Source organism: Poecilia reticulata, chromosome 14 (assembly GCF_904066995.2).
Source record: "Poecilia reticulata chromosome 14, P_reticulata-male-v2, whole genome shotgun sequence".
NCBI lineage: Eukaryota > Metazoa > Chordata > Actinopteri > Cyprinodontiformes > Poeciliidae > Poecilia > Poecilia reticulata.
The window spans coordinates 7,711,898-7,734,996 of NC_088843.1; the positions used below are offsets into that span (position 1 = coordinate 7,711,898).

At 39.5% G+C, this 23,099-nt stretch overlaps 1 protein-coding gene across 2 annotated transcripts in view; it reads right to left on the reverse strand.

Annotated features, from left to right (window-relative positions):
* The window catches only part of mtus2a (microtubule associated tumor suppressor candidate 2a), a 44,307-nt gene extending 21,270 nt beyond the window's left edge, over positions 1 to 23,037 (reverse strand). For both annotated transcript variants that reach the window (XM_008427177.3, XM_008427176.3), the window contains exons 1-4: positions 22,702 to 23,037; positions 8,496 to 10,760; positions 7,122 to 7,380; positions 4,003 to 4,260 (exon numbers count right to left, since the gene is read on the reverse strand). In XM_008427177.3, coding sequence (XP_008425399.1) covers positions 4,003 to 4,260; positions 7,122 to 7,380; positions 8,496 to 10,514 — 2,536 coding nt within the window. In that variant the 5' untranslated portion in view covers positions 10,515 to 10,760; positions 22,702 to 23,037. The remainder of the gene's footprint in view (positions 1 to 4,002; positions 4,261 to 7,121; positions 7,381 to 8,495; positions 10,761 to 22,701) is intronic.
* Between the last annotated feature and the right edge of the window lie 62 nt (positions 23,038 to 23,099).

Below are 23,099 nucleotides of genomic sequence, written 5' to 3' on the forward strand. Positions count from 1 at the left end.
CTTGCGTTATTAGATTATTCTTTTCTTTAAAAAAAAAAAAAAAGTACAGATAAGAGTGATAGCACTCTATTTTAGGATTTGAGTTTTCAGACCCAGGCTTCATCAGCCTCCTTCTGCTGCACTCACATCTCAGCTCTGTATGTTGGCCGGAGTGGATAACCTGAACCGTGATGCTTCTTCTCTAATACACCAACAACGACAACCATGCAACAACTGAGGAGGCCTGAGTGACAACACTAATGCCTGGATTTTGTTAATGGTGTATTGATTTTATACAGAGAAACCTAAAGCTCCCAAGATGCTCGACTGCTCCGCTCTTACTTACAAGCCTCTTATATGCAAACAGTTGATAAGAATCAATTAAGGCCATCGCTGAAGCTTTGGATCAATATGACCTGGCTTACATTAGTTTGTGTGTGAAAAATATTTTCAAATGTGTTGTCACATTGCCTTGCCAATGTTTTTGTATCTCTTGACATTTTTATACTTTGTCAGATTACAGAACAAACCTCCATATATTTTGGTAGTATTTTGAATGATAAATGCAAAGTAAGCTTCAAAGTGGAAAGAAAACAATATAACAATCCACAGATCTGATACGAGAATCTGTTAACAGGACGACTTAATTGGTGACGTTCCAGTTATAACTTTTATATTAAAGTGAAAACTGGTAAAAGGAAAAAAAAAAAAGCACTAAACAACCCATGTGAGCAATAAACATATTGTGACCTTCCTAACACAATGGATTGAATCACTTTTTGCCAAAAGTCTTGTTTTGTTTTTGCCTAAAACATTATTTTTTACTAAAATCACATTAGCCAAAAATGACATAGGCCGTTCTTTTAGGAAAGCGATTATATTGAAAAAGGTGAAGATTACACTGAAATGGATATTTACACTTACATCACCCACAGCACACCATCCCAACATTATTAAAGAGCTATCCTTCAGTAGATGCTGGAGACAATAAAGGGGAAGATGAATGGAGCTAAATATAGATCAGTCCTGGATCAAAAACAGATGGAGGGAGCTTGAGACTGGGGCATATGCTCACCTTCCACTTGGATACAAACCTGAAACCTACATCCAGAGCTACAGATCAGAACAAACAATTGGGAAAGGCAAAACTTAGCAACTGATGTTTTACATGCAAGAAAAATATCCAAAGATTTAAATCTCAAGATGTGCAGTGGTAATAAAACGATTGCACCAAGAGACTTGCAGCTATAACTTCGGCAATATATGTTTCTACAAAATATTGACTAGGGGGCCTGAGTACAAATGAACTCCACACTTTTCAGGAGTTCATTTGTAAAGATTTTAAAACAATTTATTATGATCCTTCTGCTTCACAATTATATGCTATGCTATGTTCATCTGTCATAAATTCCAAAAAAACACCTTGATGTTTTCACGTAACACTTAGCAAGATGTTGTACTCATGAATACAATTAATTTTTCATCTGATTTTTATTATTTTGTATAGACTCTAATTAATCTGGACATTGCACATCCTCATCCACTGTTTAAAGCAGTCTGATGCTCAAGTGTTTTACTTTTCTGACCTCTTTTACTGAAGAGCTAAAAATCCCCTCGTTATTTTGCTTATATCCTGAGCGATTTATTTGGTCTGTATCCTCCTGGGATCTACATTTGCACGTTTTGCTTGGGAATCAATGGGGAAAAGGAGCAACCGAGCACAGGCTTTACTCTTACTGCACAAATGGGAAGTATATAGCTTCACCAACTCCCATGATATCCATGAATGAAGAGTGTGTAAAACCTCAGCTGTCAGCATGGATGTGCTTTTATTCAAGTTGAGGTATAGTGACATGGAGGAAAAATACCAGAGATATAACAAGACTACGTTCTTTGGAGGAAAAAGATGTAAAGATATACGATATGAAAAGTGTTTGGAAATATTGAGAGATACTGGGATTTAAATACACAGTCATGTGATCAAATTAACAGAGCCAGAAATCTGAAACACAGAATGGTTCAAACTGTAAATTCATGCCAATTTCATCAAGTGTTCAAAATCAACAATAGTTGAAAGCTGCTTTAGGTTTCAGCGATCGAACTCTCAACAACGACGTGTAAAACTGTTGAATCCAGGTCTAAAAAACATAGAAGCTACTATGATCATAAAACTGTTTACAGTATAAAAACATGAAAAAGACACAAGACGCCCATTTATGCTGCACAGAAGAATTGAAAGAATGAGTCTGGCTCACTTTAAACCTAAATAGAGAAAGGAGTTCAAACACCTCACAAACAAAGGTCACGTAAAACACATACACACAATCAAAATCAAAAGCAAACCCACCCACATTCTCATCAAAGGCCCCCAGTTTTTTACCTCTCATGACTGTCATCCTTGATCTTCTTTTATCTCCTCCCAAGCTTCTGTAGTACATTGCAAATTAGAGAGACTGGTGCAGATGCTGCTTTTGAGACCTTCTGATTATATATTCTTATGTTCAAAAGTTTACTAATAATAAACAATACTGTTGCCTAAATTCTGAAGTAATCAACCAAACATGAACACTTCCTTCCAGACAGTGTCAAAGAAAAATTGCGTCTGCCTCTCAAATTAAGCAAATAGTGCAGATGCCCATGTGAAGAGAAAGAGACATGGTTAAATGAGTGCAGCTTTAGGTGCAACGCTGTAATGAGAAACTCAGATCAAAACCAACTAAAACTGAAGGGGAAAATCTAAACAAATCGTAAGCATTCCCTTTAGCACACAAATCTGTGTGTATCACGTTCATTATTTTTGAAATGATTGTGTTTTTGTCTCTATCTGAACCTCTTAGCTCAACAAAGAAGCTTTCTTGTAGAAAAGGAACTCTTACGTCTTCTGAAGGAGATCACCATGCTGATTTAAGTCTATGTGTAAGATGATGAACTCTTTTTTTTTCTTTTTTCCTCAAATTAGAGAAAAAAAATCATGAAAACGATATGCTTCAAAGGGAGGAAGTGAGGGAAGGGGGGATGACATAACAGGGGGCCTGATGTGTGCGAGCTGAGAACGCAGGCGCTTACGTCAACTGTAACTGGGAGAAGAGCAGCCAGCCTTCTTATGTAGGTCACATTAAATAGACATGCTGCTACCTCAAAATTCAGCCAAGTAACCGAGCAGCCCTGAAATCACAGCTGGAAAAACTCAGAGTTTCACACCATTAATGCAAATTGAGAAAATTTACACGGTTCATCCAGCAGCAAGTTTGATCTCGTCATTCTGATTGCTCACAGAATCTGTGGCACAGACCCAGTTTGAAGCTTTCTGAATTACGAAAATCTTTAAATTACTGCTATTGTTTTCATTTGAAACAGTTTGTGTAATACTTTAATCGGGAACCTGCAGCATCCCATCTAAACTCGTATGACTCACCACAACTCAAGTCCGAAGCAAGACGCTAGTGACAACATTCTGAAATGTGGCTTTCATTGGCTTAAATTAGTTTTTTTTTGTTTTTATTAATAATCTTTTAAACATGGTGGTGTCAGAATCATGGTGTGGGCGGTTCTGAAAACTTGATAGCGACTGTAGAACATAAAACATACTGCATGTTTATAGATTATAAACATTCACAGATGCCATTTATATAATTTGACAAAACATAAGTTATTTGCAAGGAGTTTACAAATGAGTTATAGATTACAAACACTGTCAATTTGAACAAGTCTGGGAGAAATTGATAAAAGTATCGATTTAGAGTGACGGGATATAGGTTCATGCCACACATTTAAGATTTGGATTTTATGCCACTTTAGAACTGTGTTACTTCATATTGGTCTAAAATGAGGTGAAAATAAAAGGATTTTCTACAAAGTGTTGTAAATTGAAGCAACAAAAAATTTGATTAAAATAGAGCAAATGTTTTGATTAAGATGTTCATTGAAAAAAATCATTTTAAGTTTAGTTTCACAAATGCAAATTTCACACTTGGTAAAAAAAAAAAAAAAAAGCATAATTATTTTTGTTTAGAGGGAACTCACGGTGTGCTGTTCTGCAGGGATCACTCTGCACGCTGTCAGCAGAGTGAGCCGAGGACGCTGAGGAGACGCTGGAACTCCTGACAAAACCAAAGGCTGCCAGGCGACCTGCCGGGAGACGGTTGGAGGAGAAACCTGGAGCCCGCAACCCAGACTGACTGACTTTGGGAAGCAGAGATCTGGAGGCTGTGGACGGGGGCTGGGATGCTGCTGTGGACGCAGGAGGAGCCGCAGGAGCTTGATGGCTGAAAACCTGGTCATCTAGTGATGAAACAAGCAATTTGACATTGAATTGTTTGTCAGTCTTTAGAAAGACTGCATATTTCAAGAGGCAAGATGTCAATAAATATGGCAGTTGTTTAATAATATTTTAAGGTACACCCGTGCTGGATCACTCATCATGAGTTGTTAACAAAGCTCTCTCAGTAGGGAGCATGAGGTTTATTTTGTGGTGACTCTTGGTTGTTCCAGCAAGCAAACATAGTAACTGTGTAAATTAAACTGCAAACAGCTGTTTGGCTCTGCCTGTGCTAACAGGCTGGACTAATGGCCAAAATGTTTTCTAATGCAATTATGGCATTAAATTCAACACTGACAAAATAGCACAGGGGAACATTTGTTTTTCCTTATACAGTGCTTTGGAAAAGCACTTTAATTGGAATTTCATGTAATAAACCAACACAAAGTAAAGCATAATTGTGATGTGAACAGAAGTTATTGTCAAAAAGCAGTGGGTTATAGTCCTCCCTGTATAGATTCTATTGTCTCTCACAGCAAATTAAAAGTTAGGATGTGCAAACATTAACAATTTAGGTTTCGTACAGAGACACGCAGAATTCAGTGGTCAAATATCAAGACTTTGGATAAAAACCCAATTTTGGCTTCCATAGTCTGCAAAAACAAGGTCAAGATCCTGCACAGAAGAAAAGCGTTATCCCCTGCTGGCTGCAGAGATAAGGTACGCGACCCTCCTTTCCTTTCCATTTGGCACAGCTGTGTGCTTCAGTGGAGCCCAGAGGATAACTACTACATCAGAAGAAAAAACATGTTTCACAGGGAGAAACAGATGCCTGATGTTAGGGAGAGGAAAAAGTGGAATGGGAACAAAGTGGAAAAGTCCACCCCCTCCAGCATCATTAGAGATGCAACTCATGCTTATCACATATTTCCTCCACCACTAATATCTGTGTGCCATGAGGTCTACTTATGAGTTTGGAGCTCCTTCCTCTTGAGTGAGAATGTCAGGATCATTAAGGATAAATGTGTTAATTTGCATCCTGGCCTTCCCACCACCGCTCCTTATCCTATTCATCACCTCTGAGAGACCAGGAGGAGAACATTATAAATTAGTATAACAAACATCCACTTATCCCTGATTTAAATAGCTTATTTTGCTTACTTTTTAATTTTGCATCTATGTTCTATTTCAGAGAATTCCTTCTACAATTCAATTCAAACTTAAAACTGCAGATTATATCATGAATCTTTTGAATAAAGCCAAAGTGTGCTACGGTCTTCGAGTGAAACAAGGCCATTCTCACTTTGGATAAATTATGTAAATAAGGCCAGGAAAAATCAATAGGACATGCAGCTGGCATAAGCACTAATGATTTTAATCACAGTCCAAAGTGAGAGGCGACAGTGTGTATAGATTTCCACCTCCAGGCTTTAAGCTGCATGTTATTAAATCTAATACTTGTTTGCAGTGCAGTCCCAGCAGCGCTACTGAAAGAAAGCATGGAGAAGCACGAGTGAGGGAATCCACTTGCAGTAATGGTTCATTGCATTTCACTGTCTTACCTTATAAGTGGACTTTCCTCATTATCATAACAATACAGACTTCAAACTATGCACTGCAGTCATGTGACACAGCTGTCACAAACTATATAATTGCTATAATTAGTAGGTGTCAGACATTTTCATTTACAAAATACTGAAAAAGTCGTAATTGAAATTAGTGCATAAGAATAAAAGGAAACTAACCCGGGTATAGAGAATGGATGGATGAAAGGAACTAGGTGGAAAATGATACGTGCTTTTAAAAAAAATTTTCATAGATACAAAATCTGAATTATATGTATTTGGATTCTGCCCTTCTTTCCCGTCTGACTTAGATTGAGTTATTTTGAACATCAGAATGACCAAAATGATTCAATCTGCAGATGTTCAAAGATGGTGGTGTCACACCACGAAGTAATAATAGCAGCAAAAAAATCAATTCTAAAAAAGCATTGATTCAGGGGAGCTGGATGTAAATGCATGTCACATATTTCCGATTTCAACTGGCAGTACAAACATTTGCCATTTTTCTTCCACTTTACAACCATGCAATCTTTAAATGGGTGTGTAGCATCAAATCCCAGTGAAACGATTTAAATTTGTGGCTGAATTATGACAAAATGTCTAAAGAGTATCAATCCTTTTGCAACGCACTGTACTCAAAACAGACAAATGTTCTGTGTCAACATTTAATCTAGTGTGCATAAGCTAAGAAACATTCCAGTGAACAAACATTCCAGTGCATGCAGACTGATATGCCTTAGATATGCATTAGTACGAAATATGATAAGATAAACCATACAACTATGCTGATCGATTTGATATTAGAGGGTTTTTTTCCACTTCATGTCTAAGCTATCACTTTAAGGGAAAAAGCAAATGAAATACACCATGTAAGCAAAGAATGAAGGACCCTTCCAGAAGAATGAGAAAATGCCATACTTCAATATTTCATTGACAGATGAGCTGAAGCAGAAATCTGATTTCAGCAGTCAGAGGTGCTATCTGTATCACTGAAATTAGAAATTCGCTGAGGAGAAGATGCGAGTGGCTTATTATTTATTTATTATTTTTATATTTCAGTTTGTAGATGGCTGCCTTCTGGTGCAGAATGCGTCCCCTCCTACAGCCATCCAATCAGGACTGCCAAAATTAATCTCAGAGAGAACGCATTTTAATGAACTGCCTTCATCTCAAGCCAGGCTGAGGGATGCACAGGTCCCACAACTGCTAGCTGTTGAATGGCAGAAGGAAGACCAGGCTGTATTCTACTAAGTCAAAATTTGGGCTGATGAAGTCATTTTCAGTTGGCGTTCCAGAAGTGAACGTGCAGAGCATCCTACCTGTGCTATCTTGGCTTTTCTGGCTGATCGCTGGGCTAACGGTTTGGATTGGCTGGCTGAAGACCGACGCTGACCTCTGTCCTTGACTGGGTCCACGGGTCTTGACGGAACCCGCATTTGTCCTGGTGACGGCTCCAAGACCCAAACGGAGGCCTCTGCCAGAACGAATGAGACTTCCACTTCCCCCGGCCTGTGTAACTGTCCTGCCCTGCAATGCATCTTCAGAGGAGACGCCTTTTAAACTGTTGGATCGCCCCACCTAAAAATCAGAATCACTATATTTATTGAAAGAACTAAAACATGACAGATTCATGACATTTTCTGACTTTCACAGCACATATTGTAATGCACTGCCACATCATTAAGAATAGAAGAAACAAACTTCTGCATAGCAGTTGAAAGATCTGTCCTTATTTCCTGTATAACCAGCAATTCCCATGGAAAATTCAATTTAGGCCAATAAAAAAAAGAGAAAAAGAATAAAGTTATCCATTGCAGTTTGTTTTTGCATTTTAACTCAAAGCTTCAGATATGTGAGCTGTACAAGAAAAGTCTTAAATCTAAATATGAATGTTACATATTTTCCACTAATCTAGATGTGGAAATCCAAAATGACTGGCTTGTTTATAAAAACCAAGTGACATATGCAGAAAAAAACCCAGCTTGTTTTCCCTTCTTATGTTTGGAAATGAATTAACAGGGTCAAACGTTTCACACACACATTGCACTGAGAGTTAAATCTCTTCGATGTTAGTGGCAGATAAGGCTATTTAATACAAATTAATAAAAATGCTAATGTTAAGGCGATAATGATCAGCTCTTGGACTTTGAAAAATATAGAGGATCTATTAACAACTAAGTGTTAGCATGAGCTAGAATAATACATGCGTAGTAAATAAAATTGGCCAAATATGCCAATCATGGCACATAAAATTTTTTTTATTAGTTGATGGCAAGAGGTGGCATAGAAAAGAATAGAAAAAAAATCTTTATTGTCTGCCGGGGGAAAACTGCCTTTGGCTCACCAGTACTCAAGACAAGCTGGTAAGAAAATTAAACATGATCAGACACACAAAAAAGCTAATAAAAAAAGACATGTTGATTAAAAATGTATTAGCTGCTATTAAACATCCTTTTCATTAACTTCACATTTCTGTATTAAAAGGTTCTTTTTTTATTGGGCTGATGTAATATTCTAATATTAAATGTGTTTTTATTAGCTATTAAAAAATCATTATAAAATTAACAACAAAAAAAGGCTTAAAAACACCAGACTGAATTTTTCTTAAATATTTCAATGTATTCAATGTATGACTATATACAAGATCCATCTCAGTGCAAAGGTATAGAGTAGATCACATATATCTAACTCACCTCAGATGATGTCCCATAGTAGTCCTCCACCCTTCCGCTCAGTTTCGGGGCTGCATTGTGGCTGTGTGCATGTGCTGGGGGAACTGTGTTTGTGTTTCCAGGAGTCCTGATGCTCCTGTTTTGCAGCCCTGGTGGGAAACTGTTCACCTGCATCTCTTGGCGATATTTATCGTAGAGTGGGTTGGAGGCACTAAGTACAGGGGTTCCTCGGGTTTCAGCGTCAGGGTTTCTGCGCGGGTCTTTAGACGGATCCTTAAAGGCTGCTGGTGGCTGGCTGTGAGTGTAAGTCGAGAGTCTGGATGGCAGAGATGAGACCTGATAAGGTCCTTCAGCAGCCTGGAGTTTAAACTGAGGATTCTTTCGAACAGACGTTATGATCTTGGGGCGGATTCCTTTAGGTTTAAGATTAGGTGATGGAGAGTTCTCTTTGGGGATAGGGTTGGAGGAGCTCTGCTGGATGTTAAGAGGCGCTTTTGGGATTCCACTTGTGCTTATGTTTGTTTTCACTGGAGCTCTCAAACAACTGTTGCCATAGCCCTGAGCTGACGTTGGTACAGCTGGGTTGCATCCTGATGGGATGTGCCTAGAAGCTCCAGAGACATTCCTGGAAATGAGGTACATAGTGGGCTGCCTGCGTGGTGAGCCCTGTGGTGTCCTGAGAGGGGATTGAGGAGGGGTAGATGACCTGGATTCAACTCCAGTCCTGTTGGGACTGGAGCAGTTCCTTCGATAAGTGAGCTGAGCCTGAGGTTTGTTTTCCAGAGTGGGTGTGTTAGAGGGACCAGATAGATGTTGTGCAGTTGTAGTTGTCTGTTTTTCCATGGGTGAAACCTCCCTATGGGATGCCTGGTTAGGCTGCCTTAGCTGGGAGACAGCACTCATGTTGTAAAGGTGGGAGAAGTCTGACGGTTCCCGTAAAGAAGATTTTGTGAACTTTCTGCTTGACCTACTGCTGTGTGACTCTGGTGATGCATTGTTGGAGGAATGTAGCACTGTCCCAGTTTGCTGAGTTTTAGGCTCTGGCAAGGTCCTCTCTCTTATCATCTCTGTCTGGCAGAGGGGTCTGACGAGCTGTTGGCGTCGAGGCGGCAGCACCCTCTCCTCAAATCCAGTCCTTCTCCTTTGGCCAAGTGCTCCATCAGAGGATCTTCCATTTCTATGATGACTCCTTTCCTCCAGTCTCTGTTCCTGGCCATAGTATTGTTGACAGTCATATCTCTCTTGAGGACGAAATGATGCGGAGTTCTGATTGGTATCTAGGGAAGCTACCCTTCTGCTGGTCTGGGCTGAGGTAGTACAGTTGGTGTTGGGAAAAAGGTTCGTCTTGGGGTTGGGTAGGGAAATAAGACATGCGTCACCGCTGGAATCCAGAGCACTAGACAGACTTCCACCAAGAGCAACAGCTGACAGACTGGAAACAAACACATTTGTCTCAGACTTGGATTCCTTCAGACCCCCTGTCCGTCTATCCCTGCCTGTCCTGGTGTCTCTTTTCTCTACTGAGCCTGTCACATATGTATCCAGCTCTTCAGTACTGTGACAGGCGATGCGTTTCTCTTTGCTCCTCTGTATTCTGCTCTCTTCCCTGTTGTGGTCGTAGTTTCGCCTGGCACCGGTTGAAGCAGAGCTGGCCGTTGAACTTGAGGATATGGACATGGGACCCTCATCCTTACCGTCTCTCATGCTTTCTCCATCATCTTCCTCTTCGTTATGTTCTTCCTGTCTTTGGTTTCCTAAGAATGTGTGGACTTCAAATTCTCTGAGCTCAGGCTCCATACATTGCTGCTCAGATCCCCAGATTACGATTTTGTCTGGAGAGTCACTCTGACGAACCAGTGGAGGAATAGAGCTTGTGTTGTACCCTGTGACCTCAACTAGACACCCTCCTTCTTGGTCAGTGGCTGAAGTTATTTGATTGGCGTTATCATCTCCTGATGGGGTGAAATGGGTTTTATTTCCAATCTTCTCTCCTCTTTCAACACTGACCCTTAATCCATGAAAATTAGTTGGAATGCTCATCTTTGACTTTTTTGTTAAGCACGTTCAGGGGTTGAGGCCATTTACAGAGTTTTAAGAGTTACTTTAATTTTTGCTCTTCCTTATCAGGGTCAGTGTTTTTAGAGTCATTCAGCAGAATTATCCAGGAGTTGGTTATCATCTCAGTAAGTCTCTCTCTTTCTTTCAGGTTGCCACGCAACTTGCATTTAGATTGAGCTATCTAAGTTGATGTTAATGGGCTTAAGTGAAGATAGAAGTCTGATAAATCTGGAAGAAGAAGAAACACACAAAGGAAACTATAAGAAATAGCAAATAAGTTCATGAAATTCGACCAATTCTGATAACATTATCATGTTTTGTCCCTACAGAGTTACAGAAACAGTTTATGTCCCCAGTGTATTTTCAGAATAGCAGCTGTTAATTTGCCCACAGTCCTATTTTCTTTATATTTGTAACTTATGTCATTAGAGGGTTCTTTGACACAAAACCTCTCTACCCAAGGAAATGTGGGGAGTCATCAATCAATGTGTCCATAAATGTATAAAGAAATAAAATCAGAACTTCACCATTAACACAGTTTGTCAACATGATTACTTCCCTGCAACACTTGTATTTAATATGGCAACTACAGAGTGGCTCAACAGTAATAGTAGTTAAATTCAATCATACTTGAAAAGCGTAGAAAAGGTTTCTATCAGACTAATTTCAACTGCATCATTTATACAATTTACATTGAATCAAATCTTGATGTAAGTATGAAATACACCACACAATACATTCAAGGAGAAATTATGTTCAAATATACATGTGCCCATTTATACTATAAAAACAAAGAGTGTTTTTTTCTAGATGATTTATGATTATTTTATATTAGTAAAATTTGTAGTTTGTTGTGGTGTTGGGGACTTAGGAAAGCTTCTAAAGAAAATGGCAACAAAGGTAACCTCTTTGGGAGGATGCAATGAAGGTTAGCACATCAGACGGGTGTTAATGCTTTTGCATGACTCAACATGCCCAAAACAAAATGCCTTATCCATGCTATGAACACAGTGTAAATCAAATACTATGCATATGCTGTCTGAATCTGAAGTGGTACCAGAAGGTCTATTTTTAGCACCACAAAATGCGTACATTAATGGAAAATGACAAAATGTAATGGCTACAGGACAACATCTCTTTCATACAGATTCTTCTTCTCCCTTGAGCTGAGTATTCTTGCACGCAGTATACAAAGACGGTGCAAAAAAGTAAGTAAAAATACAGCAGCGCCGGGAAAGCCATTTAGTTTCAATCTTTACATGAGTTATAGAGTGTTATGCCTTTGAGTATGTAATTTTTTATGAGCAGTGGGGCTGTGGGAGCAGAAAGAGCCATGTGAGCTGATTATGAGCGCAGTGTCTCTGCTTGAATTTAATGAAAGGCTTGAGTAGCAATTGGGTGACTTTGGAAGGATGTATTTTCTGTATCATCCAATACAGATTTTTCCAAAGCAGTGAGAAGGTACTGGCGCAAAAATAATGCCGACATTGTGGGTTTGTTTTGTTGTTGCTTTTGTGTTGCAGGCAGTTTGTTGCAGACATTCAGATACACAGTTACTGGCTACATACAATTTTCTTTGAACACAGTCTGCATCTGTGTAATTGTATTGTCTTCTTTAACAATTTCACTGAAACAAAGATGGTGAAATAATTTATTAGTGCAGGATGAATTATCCATGCAATGAAATGCACACACACACACACACACACACACACACACACACACACACACACACACACACACACACACACACACACACACCACACACACACACACACACACACACACACACACACACACACAAACACACACCTACACACACAAATACACACACACACACACACACGCACACACACACAAAAAAACCTGATAACACATACAGAATAAATTTGACATTTTTATGCTATTCCAATTTCATGTGTGATTATTAAAACACACCCTACTGACGGATCCAGATTGTGCAATATATTGTTTTAAATCTTTATCAAATAGTATGAAACATATTGAGCCGATTAGTTTATGTTGGGGTTTTTTCTCCATCAACTGTCTTTGTACACCACATCATGTGTCTTCCTTCACTTTCCATTCTGTTTGCATCATTTCAGAAATTCACGTTGAGCCTTCACCTAATTATTTTTCCAGCAGAGGTGTCTCATTAGCAGGTCCTTTCTTCATGTATCTGATAGCAGGCATTTTAGCAAACTCACTGCTAAGATGGCAGCTCCCTCTGCCTTGTGGCTTATTTGTGAATTCTTTCCAAATGCACAAGAAAGGAAAGCATCAAATAGAATATGTTTTCCTGATTGGTCAGTTGGTTTTGTGAATTTGGCGCAGAGCTAAGTAAGATCTATTTGAAAAAGATAAGAAAAAGTGCAAGTTCTTTTATTATATGTAAAGATTGCAGTGAAGTATTTGTTGATTTCTCTGTAGTTTTCTGTTTTGCATCAAAAAGAGAAAGAGAAACCCAATTTGAGTTACATACAAATAACAACAACAGGCAATCCGCCCACTGTCTGTCCCACTCTGCTCCTGTGTATGTTGCTCACTATCAAATAATTAGCTGGTTACAAAACACACATGGAAAACTCAAAGTGGTAGGGAGAGGATGAGGAGGAGGCTGAATTCTCCGAGAGGACATGGTGCCAGATTGATTACAGCGCTGATGTAGCACCGAAGCTTGTGCTGATGACAGCGATCTGAGGGAGGCTGAGTGCTCTGCTCAGTCACAGAGCCTGCACCTCAATAAACTGCATTTCAACAAACAACCAGGCTGACAAGAGCAATTCGGTACAAAACGGAAGAGTGTGGGGAATTGATGAACAAGTCTGACAATTTGAATAAAAATATTTGTTTCAGTGCAAAACATGAAATGAAAAAAGTGAGAAAAATAAAAACACTTGGCTCCCTTTCTTTTGTTTTTTGACATAAAGAATACAGTTTATTAGGCAACTTGGGCATATATGCCAACTAGGAGCCAATATGTTATTTTCTTTCAGTATAAATAGGGATGGTACCAAATTTTGCAGAACGTAGCTCAGTCTGACAATCAAATGTGTTTGGCACACCTTCATGTGGAAACAAATATGCACAATGACGGATGAACATTCACTAGAAACTAACAAGATGAGGGAGGAACATCCCTCCTACTACAAATGGATGCACTCATAACATGATGAAAGCATGGCCCAGGAAGAACTGGTACTTTGATGTTAGTCAATTTCTGTTCCAGATTTTGGGAGTTTTTCGGTGACCCCTTATGTGATTTTAAACCAAACCAATTAAGTCGCTCATGGCATGAACAAGATCTCACCATAATGTGAGCTGAAAATGTAAAAGAACCGAGGAAAGACTCATCTTAATTCGACTATCAGGATTCAGTCTGAGTGGGTGAGACACTGAGACATAATCTGACGTGGGAGGGATAAGACTTGCGCATCGGTGAAAGAAAAGAGTTGCTGAAGATTTCTAATTAGGCGGACGGTGGGGAATGTGTAATGAGAGCCGCTATATGAGCTTTACGGCCCCGTTTATGATGTGACTTACCGACTCAAGCCCAAGAGAGGAGAGCAGAGCCGTTATTGGAAATCCCTGACCACAAATAAGGCTTATTAGTAATGAATTGCTCACACTGATGAAACTGGGAATCTGTACTTCCGCTTTAATAAAATTCTTTTCTCCAGACAGACATAAGTGAATCTCAAGATGAAAGCACTGACAGAAAGTATAAGAGACTAAAAAAACTTTTTTTTTTAAACTACCGGCAAAATCATGGTGTAATCAAATAGTTTGAAGGAACAGGAAATTAGTGATCAGTTAATGAGTTCTTTTTTTTCCCCCTAAGTGACTGAATTTGTTTTATTTTTTATTTATTTTGTACGATGTATAGGAGATGTTCCAGAGTGTCTTGTAAAAGTATTCATACCCCATGAATGATTTATTTATATTTTGTCTGGTTACTACCTCTAAATCCAGTAACTTTAAGGGGTAGAGCAATGTTCATAACTGTGAATGTTTTTTTTTTTTCTTTTTTACAAATTAACGTCTTGAATTTGTCACCTAATGTTAATAACATTCAGTGCAACCTCTTAAACCCTTTTAACCTTTTTAATCTCAGTTTAAATGCAGCTGTTCACTGAAGGAGCACAGCAGCCAGGTCAAGGACAAAATTGTGGAGAAGTTTAAAGCAGGGTTAGGTTAGAAAACAATCTAAACCTTCAATCCACCAAAGTGGTGGCAACATTATGCTGTGGAAATGCTTTTCTTAAGAATTTATTTAATGCCAGCATAAATATGACTTATGCTTCCTGTCTGTCAATCCCAAAATCCCAATAAAATACAAGTTTGACGTTGTAAACTTACAAAATCTGAAAAAGATAAAGTGGTATGAATACTTACATAAGACAGTAAAAAGGTGCTTCTTTCTCGTGATTGTGCAAAAGGCTCAAGTGATTTGACATGTTTTAAGTCATTTCTTTCTTTCCTATGCACAGATGTTTTTCTGAGAAAACCAGTCTACAGTTAAGAAAAGGTTCATCAAAGCCAAGTGGCAAACTTTTGGATTGTTTTATCTGAAAGTAAAAAGAAATTCTTTGAATTGAGCGCCGCGCTCACTTTCTTATTTTGCTTTTTTGCAGCATTTGTTTCCATTTTCAGACACACACACACACACACACACACACACACACACACACACACACACACACACACACACACACACACACACACACACAACAAAGCCAATCGAATTTCTCAGGCGCACACTCGTGCCCGACATGCATTTCCCCGGCATCTTTGTTGTTCGTCCAGCAGCACAAGCGGCTTTCAGGGAAGCCATTTGTCTTTGGCACTTTGCTTTACTCTACTCCTCCCCCCACTGACTAGCAGACAGGTTTTATAGCTCTGTGGTCCCCAAGGGGGACACCAGCAACACTCTCACACATGTATTCCCCCCTTCCCATCTCTTTCATCCACACTTGTGCCGAGATGTGAATTCCTGCACTTAAAATAGAAACAAACGAGACGGCACAGAACAATGACGTCTGTTTGTGCTGATCACCATAAATCGTGACTCCTGAATATTTATACATGACATAATCTGATTTAACACCTGGTTTGCATTAAAACTGGTTGCCCAGAAAGGTGGAACTCTCTCCGATGCACTTAATGCTATATTTATTACATAGATATAAATAATACTTTGCTGCTCAGCACATTAAAACAGACATAACAAACAAAAACAGAACATTCCATGAAAGTCATCCAACAGGTAAAAGCGCAGACAATCCTCAGACAATCCTTGCCTGCTCCTCCTATATCTGTCTGCAGCACAATATGGACAGAAATAGCAGTGGAATGAGCTAAATGCTTCATTATCACAGTGCACAATAGACACCCCGTCTGCAGAATCTCACAAGACGATTCACTGCGGTGCTGCTGAGCGTTAAGTCAAGAGATAACTCATGGGATTTACTATCACATACAAAAAAGCAGCAAAGCAGCGCAGGAAATGACATATAAATAGTCTTGCGGCTTTTGTCTTTATTGATTTGAACTGGTTTCCCTTTTCTGCTTCAAAAACAACAAATGTTCCACTTTGCTTCTCTGACTGTGGTTCACACCATATTCAGACAAGCTTCATCCCTACAGTGATTCCATCTGTTTTATGCCTTTCTTATGAGATTTTTTTTTTTTTAAGTTTCTGCCGTGCTGGTGCAGCCAATCAAATCTTCCATCTTATTAATGAAGTGTTTATAAGGGCAGGGTGAGGCAATCAATCCCATTTCCATCGTCCTAAGGTGACACATCAGCAGACTGCAGCTTCGCTATCTGTCTCTGCACTCCCACATCGTAGGGGGGGCAGTAACAGGATTTATGGAGAATCTTGGGTCAGAGTGGGTGGTCATAGCTAAGTGAATAAGGGGGATATGGAAATCAGATCATCTCCAATAAAAGCTGATTTATCTCCTTACCGCATGCAGGCATGCCGTGTTTGCTACCTGCTCTGAAACTGACGGAAACTCACAAAATGCCACTAATGGGCATCATCAGATGAGTCAGAAATGGCCAAATGCAATCACACATGGAAACATTTTCATGCTTTGTCTCTTTGCTGCTGTCACAACCAAGAGAAGAAAAAAACCTGCAACAAGCTCTGAAGCATATCTAAAAAAGCGACAAGAAAATCGACATGCATCATGTTCTGAATTTGTTTCTATGCAGAAGAAGAAGAAGAAAAAGGATATGTTAGTAACTTCATTATACAACCACACATAGCTCAGTCCGTAACTACAATGCAACTTTCTCTCATTTTGTCATGCATTCAATGTTTTTTTCTGAACTTGTATGTAACGCAGAGTAGAACATAATTGTGTAAGTGGAAGAATGATTTTTAATTGCCCGTTGGGATAAATAAATATTTTTGAGTCAATTTTTTTTATTGAAAACAATACATCTTCAGTTCATCTTTTTTATTATGAAATGAAAGCAGTTTTTTAACCTCTTCATTCTTCCATCCATCCATCCATCCATCCATCCATCCATCCATCCATCCATCCATCCATCCATCCATCCATCCATTTTCTTGCACCCTTGTCCCTTAGTGGAGTCAGGAGGGTTGCTGGTGCCCATCTCCAGCTGACGTTCCAGGTGAGAGGCGGGGTCACCCTGGACAGGTCATCAGTCTGTCGCAGGGCAACACAGAGACACACAGGACAAGCAACCATGCACACACACACTCACACCTAGGGGCAATTCAGACAGACCAATCCTCTTCATTCTTTCATTGTTGAGATTTTCATTGTTTTAAAACTTAACAAAAGAGAAATTCTAGTTCTGATTTCTTTTTTTTTCCCTAATGTTACATCATAAACATTATATGGAAGAAGGAGCTTTGTCTTTTGCAGCATCTATAATCCTGCGTTTAGCTCCATAATTCTTCCCATCAATTATCAGCATCACTGTTCCTTCGGAAGAAAAGCATCCCAACAGTACGATGCTGCCATCACCATTTCTCATCGTAGGATTAGTATGCATGGTGCAATATTTGTATTTTTCACGCATGCATCACTGAATTCGTTCAAAAAAATCAACTAAATTTATACTACTTTTAAAGTAAAAGAGTCTTTTTGCTAATACATTTCTTTATGGTCATGGCTGAATGTGTAAAAATGTGTAAAAGTTCAAGGCATGAGAATACTCCTACACACTGCATCCCTGTAGCCAGATTTGATGAAAAAAAAAAAAAGCTGTCACTCGCAAGTACAGGTTTATGGCAAACAGGCAACGCTTGTGCTATGTACTTCTTTTTTTTTTCATTCTTGCCTTTGGCAATCACCAGGAATCAATTTTCATTTCATAAGGCAGGTTTTTTTTTTTTCCTTCACCATCTTATTTTGCTGTGCTGTGCACCTTGCAAAGTGATGAAATACAGTCAGAGCCAAAAGAGTAGAGATAATTAAATTGGGGTTTAAGTTATTAAGATGGGACAAGCTGATATTGGTCAAGCGACCGACGTTGGTGCCAAACGAGCAGATTTGCCCCATTTGTCATAAAACGGCGAAAAAGGAGATTGAGAGAGAGAGCAGTCAAAACACAGACTAACATCCATCGCACTGGTGGCAGCTTGAAGGAGGCGTGAAACGAGGCTGCCTGTCCACACCGGTAGCTGGTAGCTCTGCATTATTATTAACAAAGCCCCTCCACCCTCTACCCTAATGCCTGTCGCAGAGTGAGAAATGTTAACTCTTGCATGCCTGAAACTGTATGGGACAAAGAGAGGGGGACAAAAGTGCCTTACATTCAAGCTGTGAAGAGTACAAATAAAGAGATGCATTCTTTGTTGGATTCTGAGGAGGCTGCAGACATTCAGAGCCAGAAGGGCAAGAGGCTGAGTCACCTTTCTTTATTTTAAGAAAATACAGACTGTATGATGAAGCACAGAGGAAGTACGATTGATGGGAACTAGTGAGAGGATTCTAGATAGCACTGCTATGTGTAAATGTGACATGTGTTGTAATGTGCAAACCCTGGATGTGTGGGGGAGGGAAGATGGTGAGAGGTGAGTAAAAAAAAAAAGGCAAAATGAGGGTTCAGGAAGGACAGAGGAAAAGAATATATTAAGAAAAGAAGTGACTGTTTTCATTCTGGGGGGAAAAGTGCTTAACAGAGCCATGAACTCCTTTGGGGTTGGGGGTGACATCTCACATGCACGACTGTTCTGGCGAACAGTTTTATTTTTAGCAACACGGACAAGGCTGAAAACCAGAAGTGGATAGATGCAGAATATGAAGAGGGCTCTTTAAATATTGATCATGTGGATTTCTGTCATCTTGCTGATTTGTGAAACGGGCTTTCAAGGAGCTCTGCACATAAAAGGAATTGTTCAAGTAAAGGCTCCAGCTCACTTGCTCTTGTTACCCAAATGAGCTGACTCTGTGCCCTTGAACTGACTGCTGACATTCTGTAAAAGGTTGCACACAAGTGAAACAATGGCTTTCACGCTGACTCTCCACAGCATAGGGACGTGCATGTGCGTATGCGAGGAGGCGTGTCTCTCCCCCGCTCACCCCTCATGTCTTGGCCATGACTGCAGGGGAGGAGCCATGGCGGGCTCATTGCCACCTTCCAGACAAAAGCAGCGTGAATTTGGAAACGTGAATTTGAGTGTGTGTGTGTGTGTGTGTGCTTGCTCACATGCAAACATAACACGCTGATGAGATTTATATGCATACTGACAAAAGTGGGCTAGGACGTGGCTGCAACAATACAGTTGTCAAACTAACCGGAGTCTCTCTATGTTTTCGTAAATTGTTAAGATTCTTCCATTCAAAACCTAACTACTGTAACCAGAGGTGAACCAATTAATCTTTTAGAGCTCAGAGTTGTTGGGGTTTTTTTGTTCACGTGTGTTTGGTGTGTTCAGAGTCAGCAAATATTCAACAAGTTCAAAGCCAGTGGAATTACTTGGCATTAGTGTTGTTATTTATTAAAAAAGCACCTTATGTATTCAATCTTGGACAGCTAGAAGATTCTCTTTTAAGATAAGGACTGCTGATGTTATGCAGTTAGTTTTATTGTATACAATTAATCTTTTCCCCTCTTTTTGTTTGTTTGTTCTCTTTTTGTGCTGCAATCCTTTGGCGACAACAACAACAAAAAAACAGATTGTCAAAATCAGTATTGATAAAAAAAAACAAAGATTGATTGGTGCATATTTAATTCAAGTAAACTTTATAGCATGCACTAAGAGTCACACTGACACACTTTCTGTGTTTCTTCTCACTTTTCACAACTGAACTGTTTCCCATCCTCCTTCTCCTTGTTTGCCCTTTAGATACCCTTGAAGGTTGCACGAGTTTGCAACACTCCTGGGCTTTTCGACAAGCGTTCTTACCCGCAGAAACACACACATGCGTGTATATGATATCTGAAACAGATGGCTTCTGTAAAACACACACTCACAGACACACACGTTCGCAGCAGTGCGCGCCGTGTTCTTACTGAATTGATCGCAGCTGAGATATAGCTGAGGTCAGACATATTGTATCAATCATGCAAACGTCAGCATCCAGAAAGGCAACGACAGCAGACAGTTGAAAGGTCACTCGCGGGCAACGTCGTGCCAGCCTGCGCGTTAACAAGACAGGAAGGGTTTGCTGAGGTTTAACAAAATGAACTGGGTGATCCATAAATGTGGAAAGCTTGTGGTACTGGAATCAATAAACATTATGAAGTGCACTTATCAGGCACATTTTAATAAAAGGGTGTTAGTTTAACCAGTACCACCAGGCAAAATCCTAAAGATGCCAGTACATAAACTGGGGTGAAGTTGGTCTCTCCAAAATCTCAACGACAACATTAATATCAGAAACAAATCAACTATTAACAAGCATTATTAAGGTGTGAAGAAACATATTCACTTAACCTTTGTTTGATGCTTCAATTCACACCTCAGGTACTCAAGGCCTTCAAGCAACACAATGGAGAGACTTAAAAACAGTTTTACAAAAGTGTCAGAAAAATCCAACAACCATGGCTGGGATTTTTTCCTGGCACAAAGATAAAGCTATGAGACAGGAAGGTGAGGTCTTAATTAATGCCCTCCCAACAGAGCTGGATCAAGGTTGTATGAGGCCCTGGGCAGAGTTTGGTTCACCTTCGTTTAAACCATTCACCCGGAACAGCTTAACCATTTATATTGCCCTTGCTTTCTTTGTTTTCTTTGTTATGTACATTCTCCAGCATAATATGCACAGAAAATGTTTTCCTGGCCCAGAGAGCTTTAAATTTCAGTAATTTCCAAATAGTGAGGGTTTAATTTCCAAATAGGTTTAGTATAGAGATGGGGGGTCAATCCGATCCAGTATTGATACACTAAACAGATGTTTACTGTCAGATGTGGGAGATTAGATTAATTTTAAATATATGGGCAGAACTTGTTACAGAAAAACAATGTCAGTGCAGTCTGCTGCTGCTACATAGTGAGCACTCTGATGCTCAGCAGTATCTTTTTTTTAGAGGTATTGTAATGTTGAATTGATAAAAATATATGGGTTTGTGCAAACATTTAAATTGAAGAAAACACATCTTTTAATTTACAACATAAAGGACTTGGAAAATTTGAGCTGCCTGTCAGGCTATGTTCACACTGCAGCCTGAAGTGACCCAAATACATTTTTTTTTTTTTGCCCTTGTGCGACCTGTATCTGATCTTTTAATGAGAGTCTGAACAGCACAAATCCAATTTTTTACAAATTCGACCCACTTGGCTATGTGGTTCTAAATCTGATACGTATCTGATCTCTTCAAACTGTGACCTGTGTCTATGTGGCCAGGTCACACGAAAGCAGGAAGAAAAATGTGGATTAAGTTGTTAACGTGCTGGCTCCAGTCGGGCAACAACTTTAACATTTTAAGGCATTGTCCACTATTAGCAGACATGTTTGCTTCCGCAAACATTCAGCACAGTCTACATGTTATGTTACTGCTTCCTCTAGTGCGCATGCTGCACACTTTTAGGTTGTTTGCAGTTCACAAAGAACATCACATGCAAGTCAAATATATTTGGAAATGTGAACAATCACGCAAATTGTTTCAGATTTCACTAAAAAATCTGAATTGAGCATTAAGGCTTGCAGTGTGAAGGTAGCCTTAGAAGACTTTGACACATGATAAGAAAATTTGTAATGCAGAAAATATTGGGAAAGATTGCTCTTGGATATGCACACCAACTGTACTACTTGCAAATAAATGTTGATAAAAATCAAATGTTGTTGGCTTTATTTGATTAAAACAGAAAACTATTATGTTAATGGGTCACTTTGGTGACTTTTCTCAATGTTTTGTTTTTTCCCCATTAATACAGTCACAGTGCACATAAGGCATTCAATTCAGAACACCAAAACTCCTGAATCAGATTGTCTGCAGATTAATGTATTTTGTCACATGTACAGTGAACCCAATTTCTTTGGGCCCCCCAACAAGCAATGGTTGCAAAATTCACTTATACCCAGGGCCGAACCTGGAAGTCATCGCAGTCTATCCAGACAAATAAGGTTGGAGCAACCACAACTGTAAATTAAGAAGGTAATTAAATAATCCTGTCATTGAGTCATGACCCAAAACCATGTAAATATCAGGATGTTTTTCTGAGCCTACACATAAAAATAAGGTAATAATTAATAGAATCTGTATGTTTTTATGAACAACTTATGAGCACGTAACACTCCTGCTGAAATCCATGCAAATTTAATGCAAGTGGCTATTACCTCGCTGTACAGTGGGTGATGGCTCTAGTCTACAAGTCAAGTCTAATTTATACAAGATCATTAGCAACACACACTCACAGATATCTCACCTGGTCCATCTCATCTCATCAACCTGCATGACCTCACTTTTTCCTCCAATCCCACCTGTATTATTTAACACTCATAAAAGAGCAGTCTCCTTTACACAAACGTGCTAAATGTTTTTCCTCCTTTCTTTTTTAATAAACAAAACAATGACATTAACATTTAGCTGCGAACGAATCGGTTCGGCTAGAAGATGAAGAAGAAGAAAAAGCAGGCAAATACATGTGCGACACATCTTAAAACCGCAACTGGCCTTTGGATCAACACTGCAAAAAAAAAAAAAAAAACATGCGTCGGATGTTTTCAGTGTCGCCACTTACTTGCGGGGTTTTCTGGTGCTGATTCACGGAGGAGGCTGCCGGAAAACACAGGAGCTGCTATTGGAAACAAAGCCGCGTGGCTCTGCTGCTTCCTCTGCTCTCGCTCAGCTTTAGGATGGCATGAACGGTGCAGGAGGAGAGAGGTATGCTGCAGACAGGAGGGGAAGGAGGAGGAGAAGAAGGGAGGGATCTGGAGGAGGAGTGGTGCTGATGCTGCAGCCCACAGCAGGTGCGTTTATACGCACATGCTCTCGTTTCATTTTCTTTATTCACTTCCGCCCTCTGCTGGATCTTCACTGGAATATCCCTCGGTGCTCCGAATGAGATGGAATACTGTGCCTTGAAATGCATACAAACCCATTTAAATTCGTGGGTTTGTATGTACTGCAAATTTAAAT